Source organism: Aquarana catesbeiana, linkage group LG03, assembly GCF_042186555.1.
Source record: "Aquarana catesbeiana isolate 2022-GZ linkage group LG03, ASM4218655v1, whole genome shotgun sequence".
In the NCBI taxonomy this organism is placed as follows: domain Eukaryota; kingdom Metazoa; phylum Chordata; class Amphibia; order Anura; family Ranidae; genus Aquarana; species Aquarana catesbeiana.
The window spans coordinates 675536774-675555512 of NC_133326.1; the positions used below are offsets into that span (position 1 = coordinate 675536774).

At 36.3% G+C, this 18739-nt stretch overlaps 1 protein-coding gene across 1 annotated transcript; it reads right to left on the minus strand.

Annotated features, from left to right (window-relative positions):
• Positions 1–6157: 6157 nt before the first annotated feature.
• LOC141134090 (homeobox protein siamois-like) lies at positions 6158–14410 on the minus strand. The gene is made up of 3 exons (XM_073623677.1): positions 14074–14410; positions 13206–13426; positions 6158–6331 (listed from the first exon to the last, which is right to left on the minus strand). Exons 1-3 carry the CDS (start codon positions 14408–14410, stop codon positions 6158–6160), a joined length of 732 nt encoding a protein of 243 aa, XP_073479778.1.
• Positions 14411–18739: the final 4329 nt, after the last annotated feature.

Here is an 18739-nt window from a genome sequence, read left to right on the forward strand (position 1 = left end):
AAAATCAAACATGTTTGGAACAAACTTAGTTCTTCTATGTTTCTATAACAAAAAATCTGAATTTTAAAGCGCCTTTCCACAAATGTTACTTTTTCTTTAAATTGAATGTATGGATATGTACAGCTATTTTGAAAATTGATATTATACATTTTTTTTTGTTTGGGTGTTTATAAATTGTTAGTTATTTTGTTTGGTTTATTAGAAGACACCCGTAAATGCTATACAGTTATTAGCAGATATGGAGGTGATAACAAATACATTTACAACTGAAATTGCCTAAAATTATAATGTATGTCAAACAGATATTTTTTGGGCCTTTTGGTGGTAGGATTCTGGAAAAAAAAAGTTGAGGGGCCAAACATAGAGATAAATCATCCTTATTTCAGTTAATCTAATAGGGTATTGTAACTTTTGTACTTGCGATGTATATGCCGATCTGATATAAAAATATAAAAATAAATAAATAAAATGTGAATATAGGAACTTGACTGGCCTGCACAGAGTCCTGACCCCAACCCACTAGAACACTTTTGGGATGAATTAGAGCGGAGACTGCGAGACAGGCCTTTTCACATCAGTGCCTGACCTCACAAATGCACTTCAGGGAGAATGGTCAAACTTTTCCATAGACACAAAACCTAAACCTTGTGGACAGCCTTCCCAGAAAAGTTGAAAGCTTGAAAGGGTGGGCCAACTCAATATTGAACCCTACGGACTAAGACTGGGATGCCATTAAAGTTCCGTGTAAAGGCAGGAGTCCCAAAACTTTTGGCAATATAATATATAAATATTTTCTGTATATAAAATGAATGCAAATACATTAAAAAAAGTTTAAAGTGTATGCCCCGACTACATTTTTTTTCTTTATTTTAGACAAAATTTAAAATAGTTTTCTTTATTAGAGTTTTGGAAACCTGGGACCCCTGTTATTTTTACCTGTCCCTGCTTTATGTTTTTAATTAATTCCTGTCTAGTGAACATTGTTAGCAGAACAGGAAGTAAGAGTAAATCTCTTTCATTGAGTCCCAGGTAGCAGACAAAAGCCAGGAAGGGCTTCTAATCCTTTCCCACTCTATTCAAAACCAGAAAAAAAAGTTTTGTCTTGGCATACACTTTAAGGTCCCAAAGCCACATATTTTATGTTTAGTTAATTACATATTGAACACAAAATGTTTCATGAAATTTGCATTACTCTAATCAATGGCCCTATACCTGACTATTTGCATTGGGGCAGAGTGGCATCTGCTTTTGATCTGCCCATGAGGTATGAGTGTGAACAGTGTGCTTTGATCCTTTACAGACTTCATGCCCAACTCTCTTCTTTATTCTAGGGATAAAAATATTGTATTTGATATGTAAATGGGTTGATATTCATTTGTTGGGGATCCACCAGACCTTCTTTTGAGTTTTGCATAGACCTGTTAGTTATGCAGAGACCTTTAATTAACAACCTGATTTTGAACTAAGCAAAAGTACACTACCCTATGGATAAAAAAAAAAAAATACATTTATAATATACAGTGCCTTGAAAAAGTATTCATACCCCTTGAAATTTTCCACATTTTGTCATGTTACAACCAAAAACGTAAATGTATTTTATTGGGATTTAATGTGATAGACCAACACAAAGTGGCACATAATTGTGAAGTGTAAGGAAAAAGATAAATGTTTTTCAACATTTCTTACAAATAAATATGTGAAAAGTGTGACGTGCATTTGTATTCTGCCCCTCTGAGTCAATACTTTGTAGAACCACCTTTTGCTGCAATTACAGCTGAAGGTCTTCTTGGGGGATGTCTCTACCAGCTTTGCACATCTAGAGAGTGAAATGTTTGCTCATTCTTCCTTGCAAAATAGCTCAAGCTCTGTCAGATTGGATGGAGAGCGTCTGTGAACAGCAATTTTCAAGTTTTGCCAGAGATTCTCAATTGGATTTTGGTCTGGACTTTGACTGGGCCATTCTAACACATGAATATGCTTAGATCTAAACCATTCCATTGTAGCTCTGGCTGTATGTTTAGGGTCTTTGTCCTGCTGGAAGGAGAACCTCCACCCCAGTCTCAAGTCTTTTGCAGACTCTAACAGATTTTCAGCTAAGATTGCTCTGTATTTGGCTCCATCCATCTTTCCCTCAACTCTGACCAACTTCACTGTCCCTGCTGAAGAAAAACCTCCCCACAACATGATGCTGCCACAACCATGTTTCATTGTGGAGAGGGTATATTCAGGGTGATGGGCAGTGTTAGTTTTCTGCCACACATAGTGTTTTGCTTTTAGGCCAAAAAGATCAATTTTGATCTCATCTGACCAGAGCACCTTCTTCCACATGTTTGTTGTGTCCCCCACATGGCTTCTTGCAAACTGCAAACAGGACTTCTAATGGCTTTTTTTCAACAATGTCTTTCTTCTTGCCACAATTCCATAAAGTCCAGATTTGTGGAGTCCACGACTAATAGTTGTCCTGTGGACAGATTCTCCCACCTGAGCTGTGGATCTCTGCAGCTCCTCCAGAGTTACCATGGGCCTCTTGGCTGCTTCTCTGATTAATGCTCTCCTTGCCCGGCCTGTCAGTTTAGGTGGATGACCATGTCTTGGTAGGTTTGCAGTTGTGCCATACTCTTTCCATTTTCGGATGGTGGATTGAGCAGTGCTCTGTGAGATGTTCAAAGCCTGGGATCATTTTTTTATAACCTAACCCTGCTTTAAACTTCTCCACAACAATATCCCTGTGTGTTCCTTGGCCTTCACGACGCTGTTTGTTCACTAAGGTTCTCTAACAAACCTTTGAGGGCTTCACAGAACAGCTGTATTTATACTGAGATTAAATTATAAACAGGTTCACTCTATTTACTAATTAGGTGACTTCTGAAGGCAATTGGTTCTACTAGATTTTAGTTAGGGGTATCAGAGTAAAGGAGCTGAATACAAATGCAGGTCACACTTTTTAGATATTTATTTGTAAAAAAAATTGAAAACCGTTTATCATGTTCCTTCCACTTCACAATAATGTGCCACTTTGTGTTGGTTTATCACATAAAGAAGATTTAAAGGGGTATGAATATTTTATCAAGGCACTGTAAGTAACTATGGTAAATTTAATATAACATCAATATACTTAAGCTTTAGTTAATGAATGTAAGCATGCTTTGATTATAAAATATTGCCTTCCGTTGTCTAATTCTATGCAAAAGTCTCTATAAGGATTTCTGCCTTTGTAACTCTCACATCCCCAAAACATCAGTGATCCACCTCCGTACCTGTCATCATAGGCCTTGTTGACTTCTCTCCAAATGAAGCGTTTATGGTTGTGGCCAAGAAGCTCAATTTTGGTCTCATCACTCCAAATGACTTTGTGCCAGAAGGTTTGAGGCTTGTCTCTGTGCTGTTTGGTGTATTGTAAGTGGGATACTTTGTGGCGTTGACAGCTAATCTCATGATGTAAACAAAAGATCGGTAATCGTTTTTTTTCTACTCACGCTGACAGCATGAGTAGAAAAAAAAGCCGATCACCGGCTCAGATGTCAGGGACATCGGTCCCGAAGTGGAGGAGGCACATCTGTCTCATCACTGCCACCTAACAGTGCCAACTAACAGTGCCCACAGTGCCACCTAACACTGCCCACAGTGCCACCTAACAGTGCCCAAAAGTGCCACCTATCAATGCCCACGAGTGCCACCTATCAATGCCCACCAGTAGTGCCAATCAGTGCCACCTAGAAGTGCTGCCCATCAGTGTAACTGATCAGTGCCCATCACTGCCACCCATCAGTGCCCATCACTGCTGCCTCATCAGTGTATATCAATGAAGGAGAAAAATTACCTGTTTTAAATTTTTTATAACAAAATATAAAAAAAATATATATATTTTTTTTAATTCAGTTTTTACATTTTTTTAACAAAAAGTAAAAACTGCAGAGGTGATCACATACCACCAAAATACAGCTCTACTTGTAGTGAAAAAATGATAAAAATTGTATTTGGGTACAGTGTGGCATGGCCGCGTAATTGTCATTCAAAGTGCATCAGTGCTGAAAGCTGAAAATTGGTCTGGATAGGAGGGGGTTTAAGTGCCCAGTAAGCAAGTGGTTAACAAAAATGTAAACACAGTTGATTGATAATAAATGGCTTCAGCCAAACACTAACCATGAGTGAAAGAAAAGTTTTTGTGTTATCGTTCATATTCTCTGAAAAATGGGCAAGAAATCATAAATTCTGCCAGGGTATGTAAACTTATGAGCACAACTGTATTAATGAAATAGTAATTACAAAGAAATTATACATTGGTATATTGTATTTACTCAGTGACACTTGCAGACTATCTGCAAATGTCATTTACACAGGAATTGCTGTCGTGTACCACAATGCAATTTCTATCTTTCATTGTGAGAGCCGGTAATTAGCAGTCATAGTAGTGGGGGAGCAGCAGCAGGGGGAGAGGAGTAAGATGTAATAGATGCATCCAAAGAACTTTCTTTATATTTTAGGAAAAATATCTGATGCCGCGTACACACAATCGGAAATTCGGCCAGCAAAAGACCGATGAGAGCTTTTGGTCGGAAAATACGATCGTGTGTATGCTCCATCGGACTTTTGCTGGCGGAATTCCCGCCAGCAAAAGATTGAGAGCAGGTTCTCAATTTTTCGGCCGGAAAAGTTCCTATCCAAAAATGCGATCGTCTGTACAAATTCCGATGCCCAATATTCCTACGCATGCTCGGAAACAATTCGGCTCATGCTCAGAAGCATTGAACTTCATTTTCTCGGCTCGTTGTAGTGTTGTACATCACCGCATTCTTGACGGTCAAAAGTTCAGAGAACTTTTGTGTGACTGTGTGTATGCAAGGCAAGCTTGGGCGGAATTCCGTCAGAAAAAACATCCATTTTTTTTCCAACGAAAAATCTGCGCATGTGTATGCGGCATTACATTCAAAATCCTTGAGTAGTTGATCCCCTTTAACTTCCTGCTGTGTCTCTAAGATAGGAAGTGAATGGAAATCTCCCAACAGGACAGAGACAAGAAAATAAAAATGATTGTTTCATCCCTTCCCTACTGTATTCAAAATTTAAAAACAAATGAAGTTTACTTTGATTTCTTACTATTGTTGGTATATAATATGATATTACTATTTTTGTTATATTATATTATCATATGGACGTTTGCTGAGAAATATGTATTTATTAAGAGATCCATTCATTTTCACCTAGTAACACATTTCCTTTCCTAGGATGACAACACTCATTTAGCTTACTGTATCTCTGGAGGAGCAGTGTTGTCATTCTAGAATTGTGAAACTCAAAACCCCCTACCCTCATTTTCTTAATGGTGGGGGGAGGTTCCGTAGTTCACAGAAGAGAAATGGGCAGAGCTGATAATAATATTTGGGATTTGTAGACCGCTAGGGCAGTGTGTGTTGGGAAGGCAAGGTGAAAATTAAAAGTGCCTACAATCACTTACTACTTTTTTATAGAAAGAAGTTTTTTTATTTAACTAACTACCTTTCTTTTTAACTTTTAGGAGCAGACAATTTCCAAACTAAAAATAAGCAGAGCCTGTTTTTTTTATCAAAATCACCTTGTTGTCTTAAGCAGGCCAAAAATGATACGATCATCTTTCCTTCCACCATGGGTGGAATAGGCCGGTTGTACCCAATTCGATTGATTGATTGACTGGGGTACAATCAGCTTGCCCATACATGGATTGAAATTTGGCCGGTCCCCGCTGAATCTGAACATGTATTTTTAGAGTTAGTGAACTAGAAACTTTATTTTTTGGGGAGAAACCTTTTTCTAAAAAAAAAGACTTCAGAGTTTTATTCCCAAATCCAAAATTAGTAAAATAAAAGCTACATTTTTTGGGGAGAAATATAATCTTGTTTTGACAAAAACCTTTCTGTTTTAGACCCAGAAAATGCAAAATGTAATTGTCAAACTAATTACTATTTTATAATTGAATAATCTGCAACATCAAACCACCCTTTTAGATAATTTAAAAAATCACACAAAACTTTATTCCAAATAATAAGAAAATGTTTTATTATAAATTAAACTAAGTGCATATAACAACATATCATTACTTAATTCATGATAGCTGACTAACTATCACATACTAAATCAAAATAACATAAAATAAGTCCTTGACGTGGGTTTGAAGCCACATTTACAGCATCCACGTGTTTCCTGGAATCTGCAAATGTCCATTGATTTGTAGATCCTCGTATCTATTCTGAAAAGTGTTGGAAAGATCTTCTGGAGTTGGGAAGTGTCTACCTTGTATGTACTGAGAGTTGTTATGTTTTGGGAGATGTCTTGCTCTTCGGTTCTGGAACCAAACCTGTAACATGTAACAATGAATCACCATTACTCATTTATATATTATACTCTTTATACAGTTATCAACAGAAGAACCAAAAGGGACATGTACAACTAGGGAATGTTTGGAATGTGTTAGCCTCATTTGTTTTAGTTTTTCAGGACATGTTCAATTGGTGATCATGCCAGTGATACACTTCCCATCCTAAGATGTCAATGCTTACCTACTGTACTGTTTCTATGGGGTAGCAGCATTGTCACCCTAGGACAGGAACTGTGTTAGGACTACAGAAAACCTCCCCCTCCTCTCTTCTGCATAGCTTAGTTGGGTGCTGCTCTCTAGTTCATGTTCTAGTGATATAGGCAGGACTGATAATGTGTGGGGCTTCATTGTGGAGTTATCAGCTCACTACAGGAAGTTAAGTGATCAATGAATTCTAGCAGGATCAACAAACATGTAATTCAATGGTTTTTGAAAGGCAAATCATTGTGAAATGTGGAGGTAGTTATTAAATTATTTTTTTTTAAGTTTGCCCACGCATACCCCAGCCAAAAAACTCATACTTTTTTACAACTCTCCTTGATATGGCAGAGGAACTCTCTTAATGCTGTTATTTGTGCTACTTGAAAGATTGAATCATAAACCACAGGCATACAAAAATTCTTGCAAAAAACCCTTTTATCAATTGTCAAGTCACAATTCCAGATTTCACCAGAAGGTGGCAGTTGGGATGAAATCTGGAATTACAGATCCCATCCTTATAAAATGCAGTGGCTGGAGGAGTTACTGTGCATGTCAGTATTAGTTAATCTACACTAAAACCCATTTAAAAAAATATATAATACAAAAAAAGTTACATGACGGTGCAGTAAAGTTTGAAATAAAATAATATACAACAAATTAATATTAGTTAAGAAACAATTGTGGTAAAAATATATGTTTTTACCTGTATTTTAGGTTCTGAAATCCTGCATTCTCGTCTTCTTCCAACTTTCCTAGAAACAAGAGCAATGACAGGGTTTAAAACTTTGCAGTCAAAGACAATACAAAGAGGATATTTTGTGCACAATTCTATTCACTGAATTATAAAGAAAAAGAAAATGTGTGGCTTACAATTAAATATTTCCAATCATTTGAAATGAAAAAAAACTTTAAAAAGATTATCATTAAGGCTCCATGCACACTGGCTTAAAAACTGTTGCTTCTACGGGAGTTTTGTGTTCTGCCTGTAGAAGCAGCTCAATGTTATCCTATGTGTCCATGCACATTAGGATGATTACAGGCATTTTTGAGATCAACGTTTGGAGGCAGGAAAAAAAAAACTTCTGATTCGCATTTCTGATTTTAGCTCACTTGCAGAAGAAACGTAAAGCTCTCCTAAACTCGTCTAAGCTTCTCCTAAACTCCTAAACTCGTCTAAAAAAATGCTCTGAACGTTTTTTACTCCCAAGAGGACAGACTTTTTTTAAGCCCAGTGTGCATACAGTTGATTTAAGAGCTGTGAAAACGACAATAAAAAAATATTAAGAACTCAAATTGATAAACAGCATAACTCAATAATGTTCTATTATAAATGGACGTATAATTGGATCAGAAAAAAGTGATAGATAGATAGATAGATAGATAGATAGATAGATAGATAGATAGATAGATAGATAGATAGATAGATAGATAGATAGATAGATAGACAGATCAGTGTTTGTAAACTCCAGTCCTCAAGGCGCCCCAACAGGTCATGTTTTCAGGATTTCCATTATTTTGCACAGGTGATTTGATCAGTTTCACAGCCTTAGTAATTACCACAGCCGTTTCATCTGAGGGAAATCCTGAAAACATGACCTGTTGGGGCGCCTTGAGGACTGGAGTTGAGAAACACTGAGATAGATAGATAGATAGATAGATAGATAGATAGATAGATAGATAGATAGATAGATAGATAGATTAGATAGATAGATTAGATAGAATAGATATATAGACTTACGTTTTAATGGATTCTGATTAATTATGTCCTTATGTACAATTTCCTTAAGGATTATTGAGTTTTTGTCATGTGCTTCTTGCTGGATTCCGAAGAGTGTGTACATTGCCAGCATCTTTTGTTGTAGAGTAATGGAGTTTTGTAGATCTTTCTGGATTTTTGTAGCTAAGAAATCATCAGGAGAGATGCATGGGGTGCTAATGAAGTTGTCCTGGAACCGCAGGGGAGGAGACATTGTTGGATAGTCTTCTTCTAGAGAAAGCACAGTGCAGAGAATTTGGTCCAGCTCAGGATCCATGTCTGCTCACCTTAAATCTGTTGGAATGAGGGACTGGGGTCCTTAGACAACTTTTATTCCTAAATAAATGTGGAATGGACCTGGACCAGTATTGAGGTAGAAACCCACACAGTCCTTTGAAGTTTCTATAAAGAGGAACTGTATCCTTTGATGCTCTTTGGGTGCCTCACCTTAAAGTTGCCTCTTTACAGCTCAGAAACAGGAATTATTGTGTAAATCTTTGTATTGGAAAGTCAGGTTTGATGTTCCCCTACTGTATGAGTTGTCACCTCACCTGCAAGTTATTTATCACACCTTTATGTGTGTTTGAAATCCCAAACTAGGGATTAACATTATGTTAAAAACCAAAACATTATATATAGTAGCCCATAATGTTTTGGTTTTTAACATAATTTATATTTTTATTGTCTTATATAAACAGAATTTCATAAGAACAAGTTAAATATAGTACTTGTAGCAATTTAATTAACACATTAAAATACAGTATTTATTGGCGTATAACACTCACTTTTTCACCATGAAAATCGGATGGAAATAGTGCGTGCGAGTTATACGCCAATACTTCAGTTTTAGCTGCCTCAGAGGGGACAGGGAGGGGGGGCAGGACGAGCACCGTCAGATTACATAAAGTGAGAATCTCCTGTTTACTTGGCAGCCTCTGTAATAGGAACTCCCGTCTCCTGGGCCTCCATTGGACCACTGTTATGTCTATCATAGGAGATTCTCACTGTATGTAATCTTTCGGCGCTCATCCCGCCCCCCCTCCCTGTCCCCTCTGGGCTGCAGATGGGCAGCGATCAGGCTGCATTGATGGCAATGGTGAGGCTGCAGATGGGCACTGACCCTTATTTTGCTTCGAAGATCCTTATTTAAAATTTAAGTTTTTTTTTCTTAAACTTCCCTCTTAAGATGAATGTGCGTGTTATATGCCTGTGCGTGTTATATGCCGATAAATACGGTAATTTAATTTAAAAATAAAATGAAATGTTTATTTTTCTTAGCTAGTATATATGATAGATAGAAAATCAAATGAGAATTAAGTTGGTCAATGAAAATGTATTTGATTTAGTAGTGTGCTTCTTTAAATATTATCATAACATGTACTTAAACTGGTATTAAATATGTCTGATTTGCCTGGTGTTCACAATAATGCCTGCAACTAAAATTGTTCATGTGCTGTCATTTTTGTTTAAGTATAAAAATCTATCAATCAAATATTATGGAAACAAAAAAAATCTTGCTGATTTAGAAACAGATAAAATACCAATATGTAATTGTTGAACTAATTACTATTTTCTTATTTTTTGTAGATAATATGCAATATAAAAACATATTTTTGACACTTACATATTTCAAAAAGAAACAAAACTTTTAAGATAATTTATAATATAATAAGCACCCCATTTAAAATTTTAAGAAAATATTTTATTATAAATTAAACTTATATATCATTAGTTAATTCATCAGTTTGCATGTTCTCCCTGTGCCTGTGTGGGTTTCCTCCAGATACTCTGGTTTCCTTCCAAACTCCAAAGACATGCTGGTAGGTTAATTGGCTCCTGTCTAAATAGTCCCTTGTATGTATGTATGAATGTGAGATAGGGACCTTAGAATGTAAGCTCCTTGAGGGCAGGGACTAATGTGAATGTACAATATATATGTAAAATGCTATGTAAATTGACAGCACTTTATAAGTACCTATAATGAAAAAAAAAAAATCATAGCTTTTTATCACATACTAAAATATAATAACATCAAGTAAGTCCTTGACATGGAATTGAAGCTGCATTTACAGCATCCACATGTTTCCTTGGATCTGGAAATGTCCATTGATATGTAGAGTCTGGCATTGCTTCTGAAAGATGTTAGGAAGATCTCTGGGAGTCTCAAATGTTTCTTTCAATAAAATGTTATGGAAACAAAAAAGATCTTGCTGTTCTAGACCCAGATAAAATTCCAATATGTAATTGTTGAACAAATGACTACAGTATTTTCTAATTATATATGAGATAATATACAATATAAAAACATATGTGTGACACTTACATGCAACTGTTTCAAAAAGTAACAAAACTTTTAAGATGACTTATAAAATAATAAGGATTCAACAACAACCCATTTTAAAAGATAAGAAAATATTTTATTATAAATTAAACTAAGTGCATACCACAATATATTATTAGTCAAATCATCACAGCTTTGTAACAATCACATACTAAAATAAAATAACATTAAATAAGTCCTTGACATGGATTTGAAGCTGTATTTACAGCATCCACATGTTTCCTGGGATCTGGAAATGTCCATCGATTTGTAGATTCTGGTATGGATTCTGAAAAATGTTGGGAAGATGTCTGGGAGTTGAGAACTGACTACCCTGGGTGCTTTGGGATTTCATATCTTTTGAGAGATGTCTTGTTCTTCTGTTCTGAAACCAAACCTGCAACATGTAAAAATAAATTCTCATTAATCATCTATATACTGTACTGTATAAAAAGTTCATGTTTATTGTATAAAAGGCTATCACCAGAGGGAGCAAAAGTGACTTGAACAACCAGGGCAGTGATGGCGAACCTTGGCTGCCCCGGAAGGAAGAGGGGCGAAGATGGATGCTTCCTGCAGCGGGGACAGCTCCGGCTTCCTTTGCAGGTAAGTGCCACGTAATGGGCCAGTATGCGATGCATACTAGCCCATTATGCTTTTACTTTGCAGGGTTTGCACAAAAGGAAAGAGGAAGTAAAACCCTTCAGGGTTTACTTCCTCTTTAAAGCTACATAACTATGTAAAAATGTGTATGCTAATAATCAGATTCCTGTTGAGTACAGATTTCTTTGAAGCACTGTTGACTATATGTCCATCAAGTTTTTTCATCCTTAACACTCTTGCCATTGGAATTCTTCTAGATGTGGACTCATGTACAATTTCTTTAGCCAAATCACACCCATAGATTTCATATTTGGTGTCATTTATTTTTAAGATTGTTTTGAAGAAGAATTAAAGGACCACTGCATGTCCTTTAGGACGTCCATTGTTCCAAAGCTCTTCTGTTGTACTTCAAACTTTTGGATTTCCCTTCGGGCCCTGAAGATCTCTGCTCTGTAAATTTATTTTGTTTGCAAAGATGTCTCGCTCTTCTGTTCTGAAACCAAACCTGAAAAAAAAACAGAGGTTGTGAGATGTTAATTATTAAATGTAATAGAAAACAGAGCATAAATAGATATCATGTTGTGCTTTCAGGTTGAATATTTTTTTTAGTATGGCAGTGAAAAGTTGAATTGAAGGTCCAGCCAAAACTTTTTTTTTTTTCGTTTTAGGAGAGAGTGGGGATCTCTTTGTTATCTGGGGTTCTGTTAAGCTGGCTGTACACTTCACGTTCACACAAACATTCGAAAATATGTATGAAAATTCTCAGTACATTTGACAACTTGATGAATGTTGTTCAAAAGTACTTAAAAATTTCACTTGCTTTTAACATTTGATTTTGGAATGCATAGCCTTTACCAAACGAAAACTATATACGTTGTTAGAAATTAATTAGTTAGAGAAAAATGTTCCATCCTGCTCTGTCAATCTTCCTCATCACCTAAGTTAAAAACAAAAATTAGTTTGACCCCACTAATGATTAGAAAATCAAACATAGCTCTAAAAGTGAAAAATTTCAAATTAAATTCTACTAGTGTATGGCCAGCTTTAGCGAGATTTCCCCTTTACTTCCTGTCTCAGTGACAATGGTTGCACCATACAGAAGTCAAGGAAAATCTCCAACAGCATCAAAGACAGAAATAAAAATACTTTTATTGGGGTAAGGGAAGGCTAGAACCCAGTTCAGTTTTTTCTCTCCAATGGAATCCCAGATAGCAGTAAAACCTATCCTCCCCCACTCTATTCAAAACTAAAAAAGGAAAAAATGGGTGTTAATAATGGACACACACTTTAAATAATATATCTGCTGTGTATTAAAAGAACACATTTTACTGCAATTTTACAAAACACTGCAACACTACAAAACACATATAAATATCTTTGTAAATCGGTGACTCTGATTTACTAAAGGAACTAAGAATTTTTTGTTGCAAGGGAAGTTTCGCTTAACTCAGTGAATGTGGGGAAGCTGTGCTCACTTCAATCACCCAACTACGGTATGCACAAGCAAAAAAATGTTTTTAATTTTCATGACATTCCCTGAGCTAAATGAGAATTTCCTTGCAACGTGAAAATGAATGCTCAATTGCTTTAGTAAATCACAGTGGTGTAATGGTTAGCACTTTCACCTAGCAGGAAAAAGGGTTGCTGGTTCAGATCCCAACCATAACCCCATCTGCCTGGAGTTTGCATGTTCTCCCTGTGCTTGCGTTGGTTTCATCCGGGTACTCCGGTTTTCTCCTGCACGCTAAAGACATGCTGGTAGGTTAATTGGATCCTGTCTAAATTGGCCCTAGTATGTATGAATGTGAGTTAGGGACCTTAGGTTGTAAGCTCCTTGAGGGTAGGGACTGATGTGAATGTACAATGTATATGTAAAGCGCTGCATAAATTGACGGCACTATATAAGTACCTTAAATAAAATAAATCAGGGTCAGTGTGTGTAAACAAACTGAGATGTTAAGAAAATATTTTACCTGTATTCTTGGTTCCGGAATTCCAGTAATATCTGCAATACGGCATCGAGTCACGAAGTCTGGGTATGGATTGAGATCAAACTGATTCTGGAGGAAGGCGGTCTGTTCACTGTTGTAAGTTGTCTTTTTTCTAGACTTGGCATTCCACAGGCTGGTCCCGGCATTGTGAATAGTTTCTGTGGAATTGTTGCTAGCATCTGTCTCTAGTTCACACATCTTTCCTAGTGAGAAAATAAAATGTAACTAAAACTATTCACAAAAAAAAATATTTTCTACAAGGTAACATTTGAAAAACACAAAAGTCAGCAAACAGGTACCTTCAACACTAGCAGATGCAACAAAATAGTAAAAGAAACAAAAATATTAAGGATAAGCCATACACCAGATTTTTAGATTTTGATAGTAAAGTTTTTGGGCCTTTTGGTGGTAGGATCCTGGGAAAAATGTAATTTTAAAGGTTAAGGGGCCAACTATAGAGATAAATCACTTATATTTCAGTTTGTTTAATAGGGTGTTGTAACTTTTGTACCCGCCTTGCATATGCTGATCTGATATAAAAATATAAAAATAAATAAACAAACAAATAAAATGAGAATATATATATATACTGTATATAAAAATAAAGCAAATAATAAAAAAAGCTTAAAGTGTATGCCCGGACTAAAAAATGTTTATTTTAGACAAAAATTAAAATGGTTTTCTTCATTAGAGTTGACATAATTGAGATAAATTATACCTTTGGACTTCAAGAACTACAATTTCAAGAATGTAAAATAATATGTCATTGTGTCATATTTATGCCCTATTTATGCTAACAAATAAGAATAACATGGAAATAAGAGGAATAAGAAAATTTGCGAATGCTTACTTTTTAATACTTTCTGGTTTTGATTGTGACTAAGATTTTCTTGGCCGTTCATGCTTGGTGTAATTTTAGATATTTGTTCACTGAAGCCTGGGTTGATGCTTTTGCTGTTACCTTCTTCTTGTTCGTAACCCAGATAGGAATAGAGTTCTAGCAGAGTCTGTTCTAAAACATTCGAGACTTTATGTGGCCCTGAAATGTTCATGATGGGGAGAAGGTTCGGCAGCTCTCCATTGGGGCTAGATGGATAATTCAGATTCCTCAGGGGAGGAGACATTGTTGGGTAGTCTTCCTCAAGAGATAGGACAGTGCAGATTATGTGATCAAGTTCTGGGTCCATTTCTGATCACCCCAGCTTCTCTTGGCAGAAATAAAGTACCAGACTACCCAAACTAACTTATATCATCCATGATGTGTATTGGGGAACAGAGTGGCATCTGCTTTTGATCTGCCCATGGGGTATGAGTGTAAACAGTGCACTTTGATCTGCCCATGAGGTATGAGTGTAAACAGTGCACTTTGATCCTTTACAGACTCCCACCTACCTCCCCTCTATAGTTTAGGTATAAGAATATTGTAATTGATATGTAAATAGCTTGATATTCTTTTGTTGGGGATAAACCAGACCTTCCTTTATGTTTTGCATAGACCTGTTAGTTATGCAGAGACTCTTTATTAACAACCTGATTTTGATCTAAGCAAAAGTACAAACCACATAAAATTTATATTTGATTTTATCACCTGCAGAACAAAACAAATGTAATGTTATGAAAATTTAAATAGGTACATAAAATTAACTATATTTTTTTTATATCACCTTCAGAAGGAAACTATGCTGATAGAAAATTTTAACCTTCCTGGCGGTATGATTATTTCCATTTTTTGATGCTGAAAGCGGTACAATTATTTTGCATGGAAATTTGGCGTTTTATATTGTAGGACTGTAATTCTTAGGAATAACTCACTTAAATCTGTCCAAACAAGAGTCTAGTAGACATCCCGGGTATGATAAAGTTTGAAAAATGAAATCATAAATTATAATATAATAAATAACTACAAATAATTATAACAAATAATAATAATAAATATTATTCAATAATGTAATCAAATCAAAAACACTGAAATTTGCTCAGTTGCAGAATTGTCGCTGTCATTACTTTCAGTGTTTGATGATGAATTTCCTCACAAATCATTATCGCTCAATTCTGCAAGTGACTCTAATTTTTTATCGCTGTTTTCTAGCTGATCTAAAACCACTTTTGATGAAAAACACTTTTTGGTTGCTTTTGACAATCTCCAGTTTCCAGGCAGAAAGAACAGTAACTATAATATAAAAAAGCTGCATGCAGGGCACTAGAGAAACCACTAGGGACAAAAGGGATGTGAAATAAATTGATACAGTAATGTAATCTGTAAGATTACAGTGTACTGTATGTGTAATGTGGTTTTACTTTTTGAATTTAGCGCCGTTCTCCGTCCCCGTGCGTCGCACCGCTCGCAGGGAACAGAGCTCGGCACTGTAATAGATCCGGCGGAGGACGGCTTGCACACAGAGCGGGGAGACATCTCAGGATCCTGAGGACAAGGTAAGTAACCTCTTCCTGGATCCTTCGATGCGATTCCGAGTGTGGCTCGGGGTTACCGCTTTTGGTACTGAAAATCCACCCCGAGCCAGACTCGGGAATACCGTCAGGGAGTTTAAATACCACAAATAAATGAAATTTATTTTTCTATATTATCTGAAGAACAAAACTATTCTGATTTTTTAAAAGCACATAATGTGCATATTTGTTCTAAATTAAAAAATCAAACATGTTTGGGACAAACTTAGTTCTTCTATGTTTCTATAACAAAAAATCTGAATTTTAAAGGGCCTTTCCACAAATGTTACTTTTTCCTTTTTTCTTTAAATTGAATGTATGGATATGTACAGCTATTTTGAAAATTGATGTTATACATTTTTTTGTTTGGGTGTTTATAAATTGTTAGTTATTTTGTTTGGTTTATTAGAAGACACACGTAAATGCTATACAGTTATTAGCAGATATGGAGGTGATAACAAATACATTTACAACTGAAATTGCCTAAAATTATAATGTATGTCAAACAGATATTTTTTGGGCCTTTTGGTGGTAGGATTCTGGAAACAAATGTAGAGGGGCCAAACATAGAGATAAATCATCCGTATTTCAGTTAATATAATAGGGTATTGTAACTTTTTTACTTGCGATGTATATGCAGATCTGATATAAAAATATGAAAAAATAAATAAAATAAGAATATAGGAACTTGACTGGCCTGCACAGAGTCCTGACCCCAACCCACTAGAACACCTTTGGGATGAATTAGAGCTGAGACTGCGAGACAGGCTTTTGCACTTCAGTGCCTGACCTCACGAATGCACTTCAGGGAGAATGGTCAAACTTTTCCATAGACACACTCCTAAACCTTGTGGACAGCCTTCCCAGAAGAGTTGAAGCTGTTATAGCTGCAAAGGGTGGAACATTGAACCCTATGGACTAAGACTGGGATGCCATTAAAGTTCATGTGCGTGTAAAGGCAGGAGTCCCAATACTTTTGGCAATATAATATATAAATATTTTCTGTATATAAAATGAATGCAAATAAATTTTAAAAAGTTTAAAGTGTATGCCCGGACAAATTTTTTTTTTCTTTATTTTAGACAAAATTGAAAATGGTTTTCTTTATTAGAGTTTTGGAAACCTGGGACCCCTGTTATTTTTACCTGTCCCTGCTTTATGTTTTTAATTAATTCCTGTCTAGTGAACATTGTTAGCAGAACAGGAAGTAAGAGTAAATCTCTTTCATTGAGTCCCAGATAGCAGACAAAAGCCAGGAAGGGCTTCTAATCCTTTCCCACTCTATTCAAAACCAGAAAAAAAAGTTTTGTCTTGGCATACACTTTAAGGTCCCAAAGCCACGTATTTTATGTTTAGTTAATCACATATTGAACACAAAATGTTTCATGAAATTTGCATTACTCTAATCAATGGCCCAATACCTGACTATTTGCATTGGGGCAGAGTGGCATCTGCTTTTGATCTGCCCATGAGGTATGAGTGTGAACAGTGTGCTTTGATCCTTTACAGACTTCATGCCCAACTCTCTTCTTTATTCTAGGGATAAAAATATTGTATTTGATATGTAAACGGGTTGATATTCATTTGTTGGGGATCCACCAGACCTTCTTTTGAGTTTTGCATACACCTGTTAGTTATGCAGAGACCTTTAATTAACAACCTGATTTTGAACTAAGCAAAAGTACACTACCCTATGGATAAAAAAAAAATACATTTATAATATACAGTGCTTTGAAAAAGTATTCATACCCCTTGAAATTTTCCACATTTTGTCATGTTACAACCAAAAACGTAAATGTATTTTATTGGGATTTAATGTGATAGACCAACACAAAGTGGCACATAATTGTGAAGTGTAAGGAAAAAGATAAATGGTTTTCAACATTTCTTACAAATACATATGTGAAAATGTGACGTGAATTTGTATTCAGCCCCCCTGAGTCAATACTTTGTAGAACCACCTTTCACTGCAATTACAGCTGAAGGTCTTCTTGGGGGATGTCTCTACCAGCTTTGCACATCTAGAGAGTGAAATGTTTGCCCATTCTTCCTTGCAAAATAGCTCAAGCTCTGTCAAATTGCATGGAGAGCGTCTGTAAACAGCAATTTTCAAGTTTTGCCAGAGATTCTCAATTGGATTTTGGTCTGGACTTTGACTGGGGCCATTCTAACACATGAATATGCTTAGATCTAAACCATTCCATTGTAGCTCTGGCTGTATGTTTAGGGTCTTTGTCCTGCTGGAAGGAGAACCTCCACCCCAGTCTCAAGTCTTTTGCAGACTCTAACAGGTTTTCAGCTAAGATTGCCCTGTATTTTGCTCCATCCATCTTTCCCTCAACTCTGATCAACTTCACTGTCCCTGCTGAAGAAAAGCCTCCCCACAACATGATGCTGCCACAACCATGTTTCATTGTGGGGATGGTGTGTTCAGGCCAGGGTAATGTGCAGTGTTAGTTTTCTGCCACACATAGCGTTTTGCTTTTAGGCCAAAAAGATCAATTTTGATCACATCTGACCAGAGCACCTTCTTCCACAGAGCACCTTCTTCATCCAGAGTTACCATGGGCCTCTTGGCTGCTTCTCTGATTAATGCTCTCATTGTCCGGCCTGTCAGTTTAGGTGGACGGCCATGTCTTGGTAGATTTGTAGTTGTGCCATACTCTTTCCATTTTCCGATGATGGATTGAACAGTGCTCTGTGAGATGTTCAAAGCCTGGGATCATTTTTTTATAACCTAACCCTGCTTTAAACTTCTCCACAACGATATACCTGTGTGTTCCTTGGCCTTCACGACGCTGTTTGTTCACTAAGGTTCTCTAAAAAACCTTTGAGGGCTTCACAGAACAGCTGTATTTATACTGAGATTAAATTACACACCGGGGAACTCTATTTACTAATCAGGTGAATTCTGAAGGCAATTGGTTCTACTAGATTTTAGTTAGGGGTATTAGAGTAAAGGGGCTGGATACAAATGCAGGTCACACTTTTTGGATTTATTAGTAAAAAATTTGAAAACCATTTATCATGTTCCTTCCACTTCACAATAATGTGCCACTCTGTGTTGG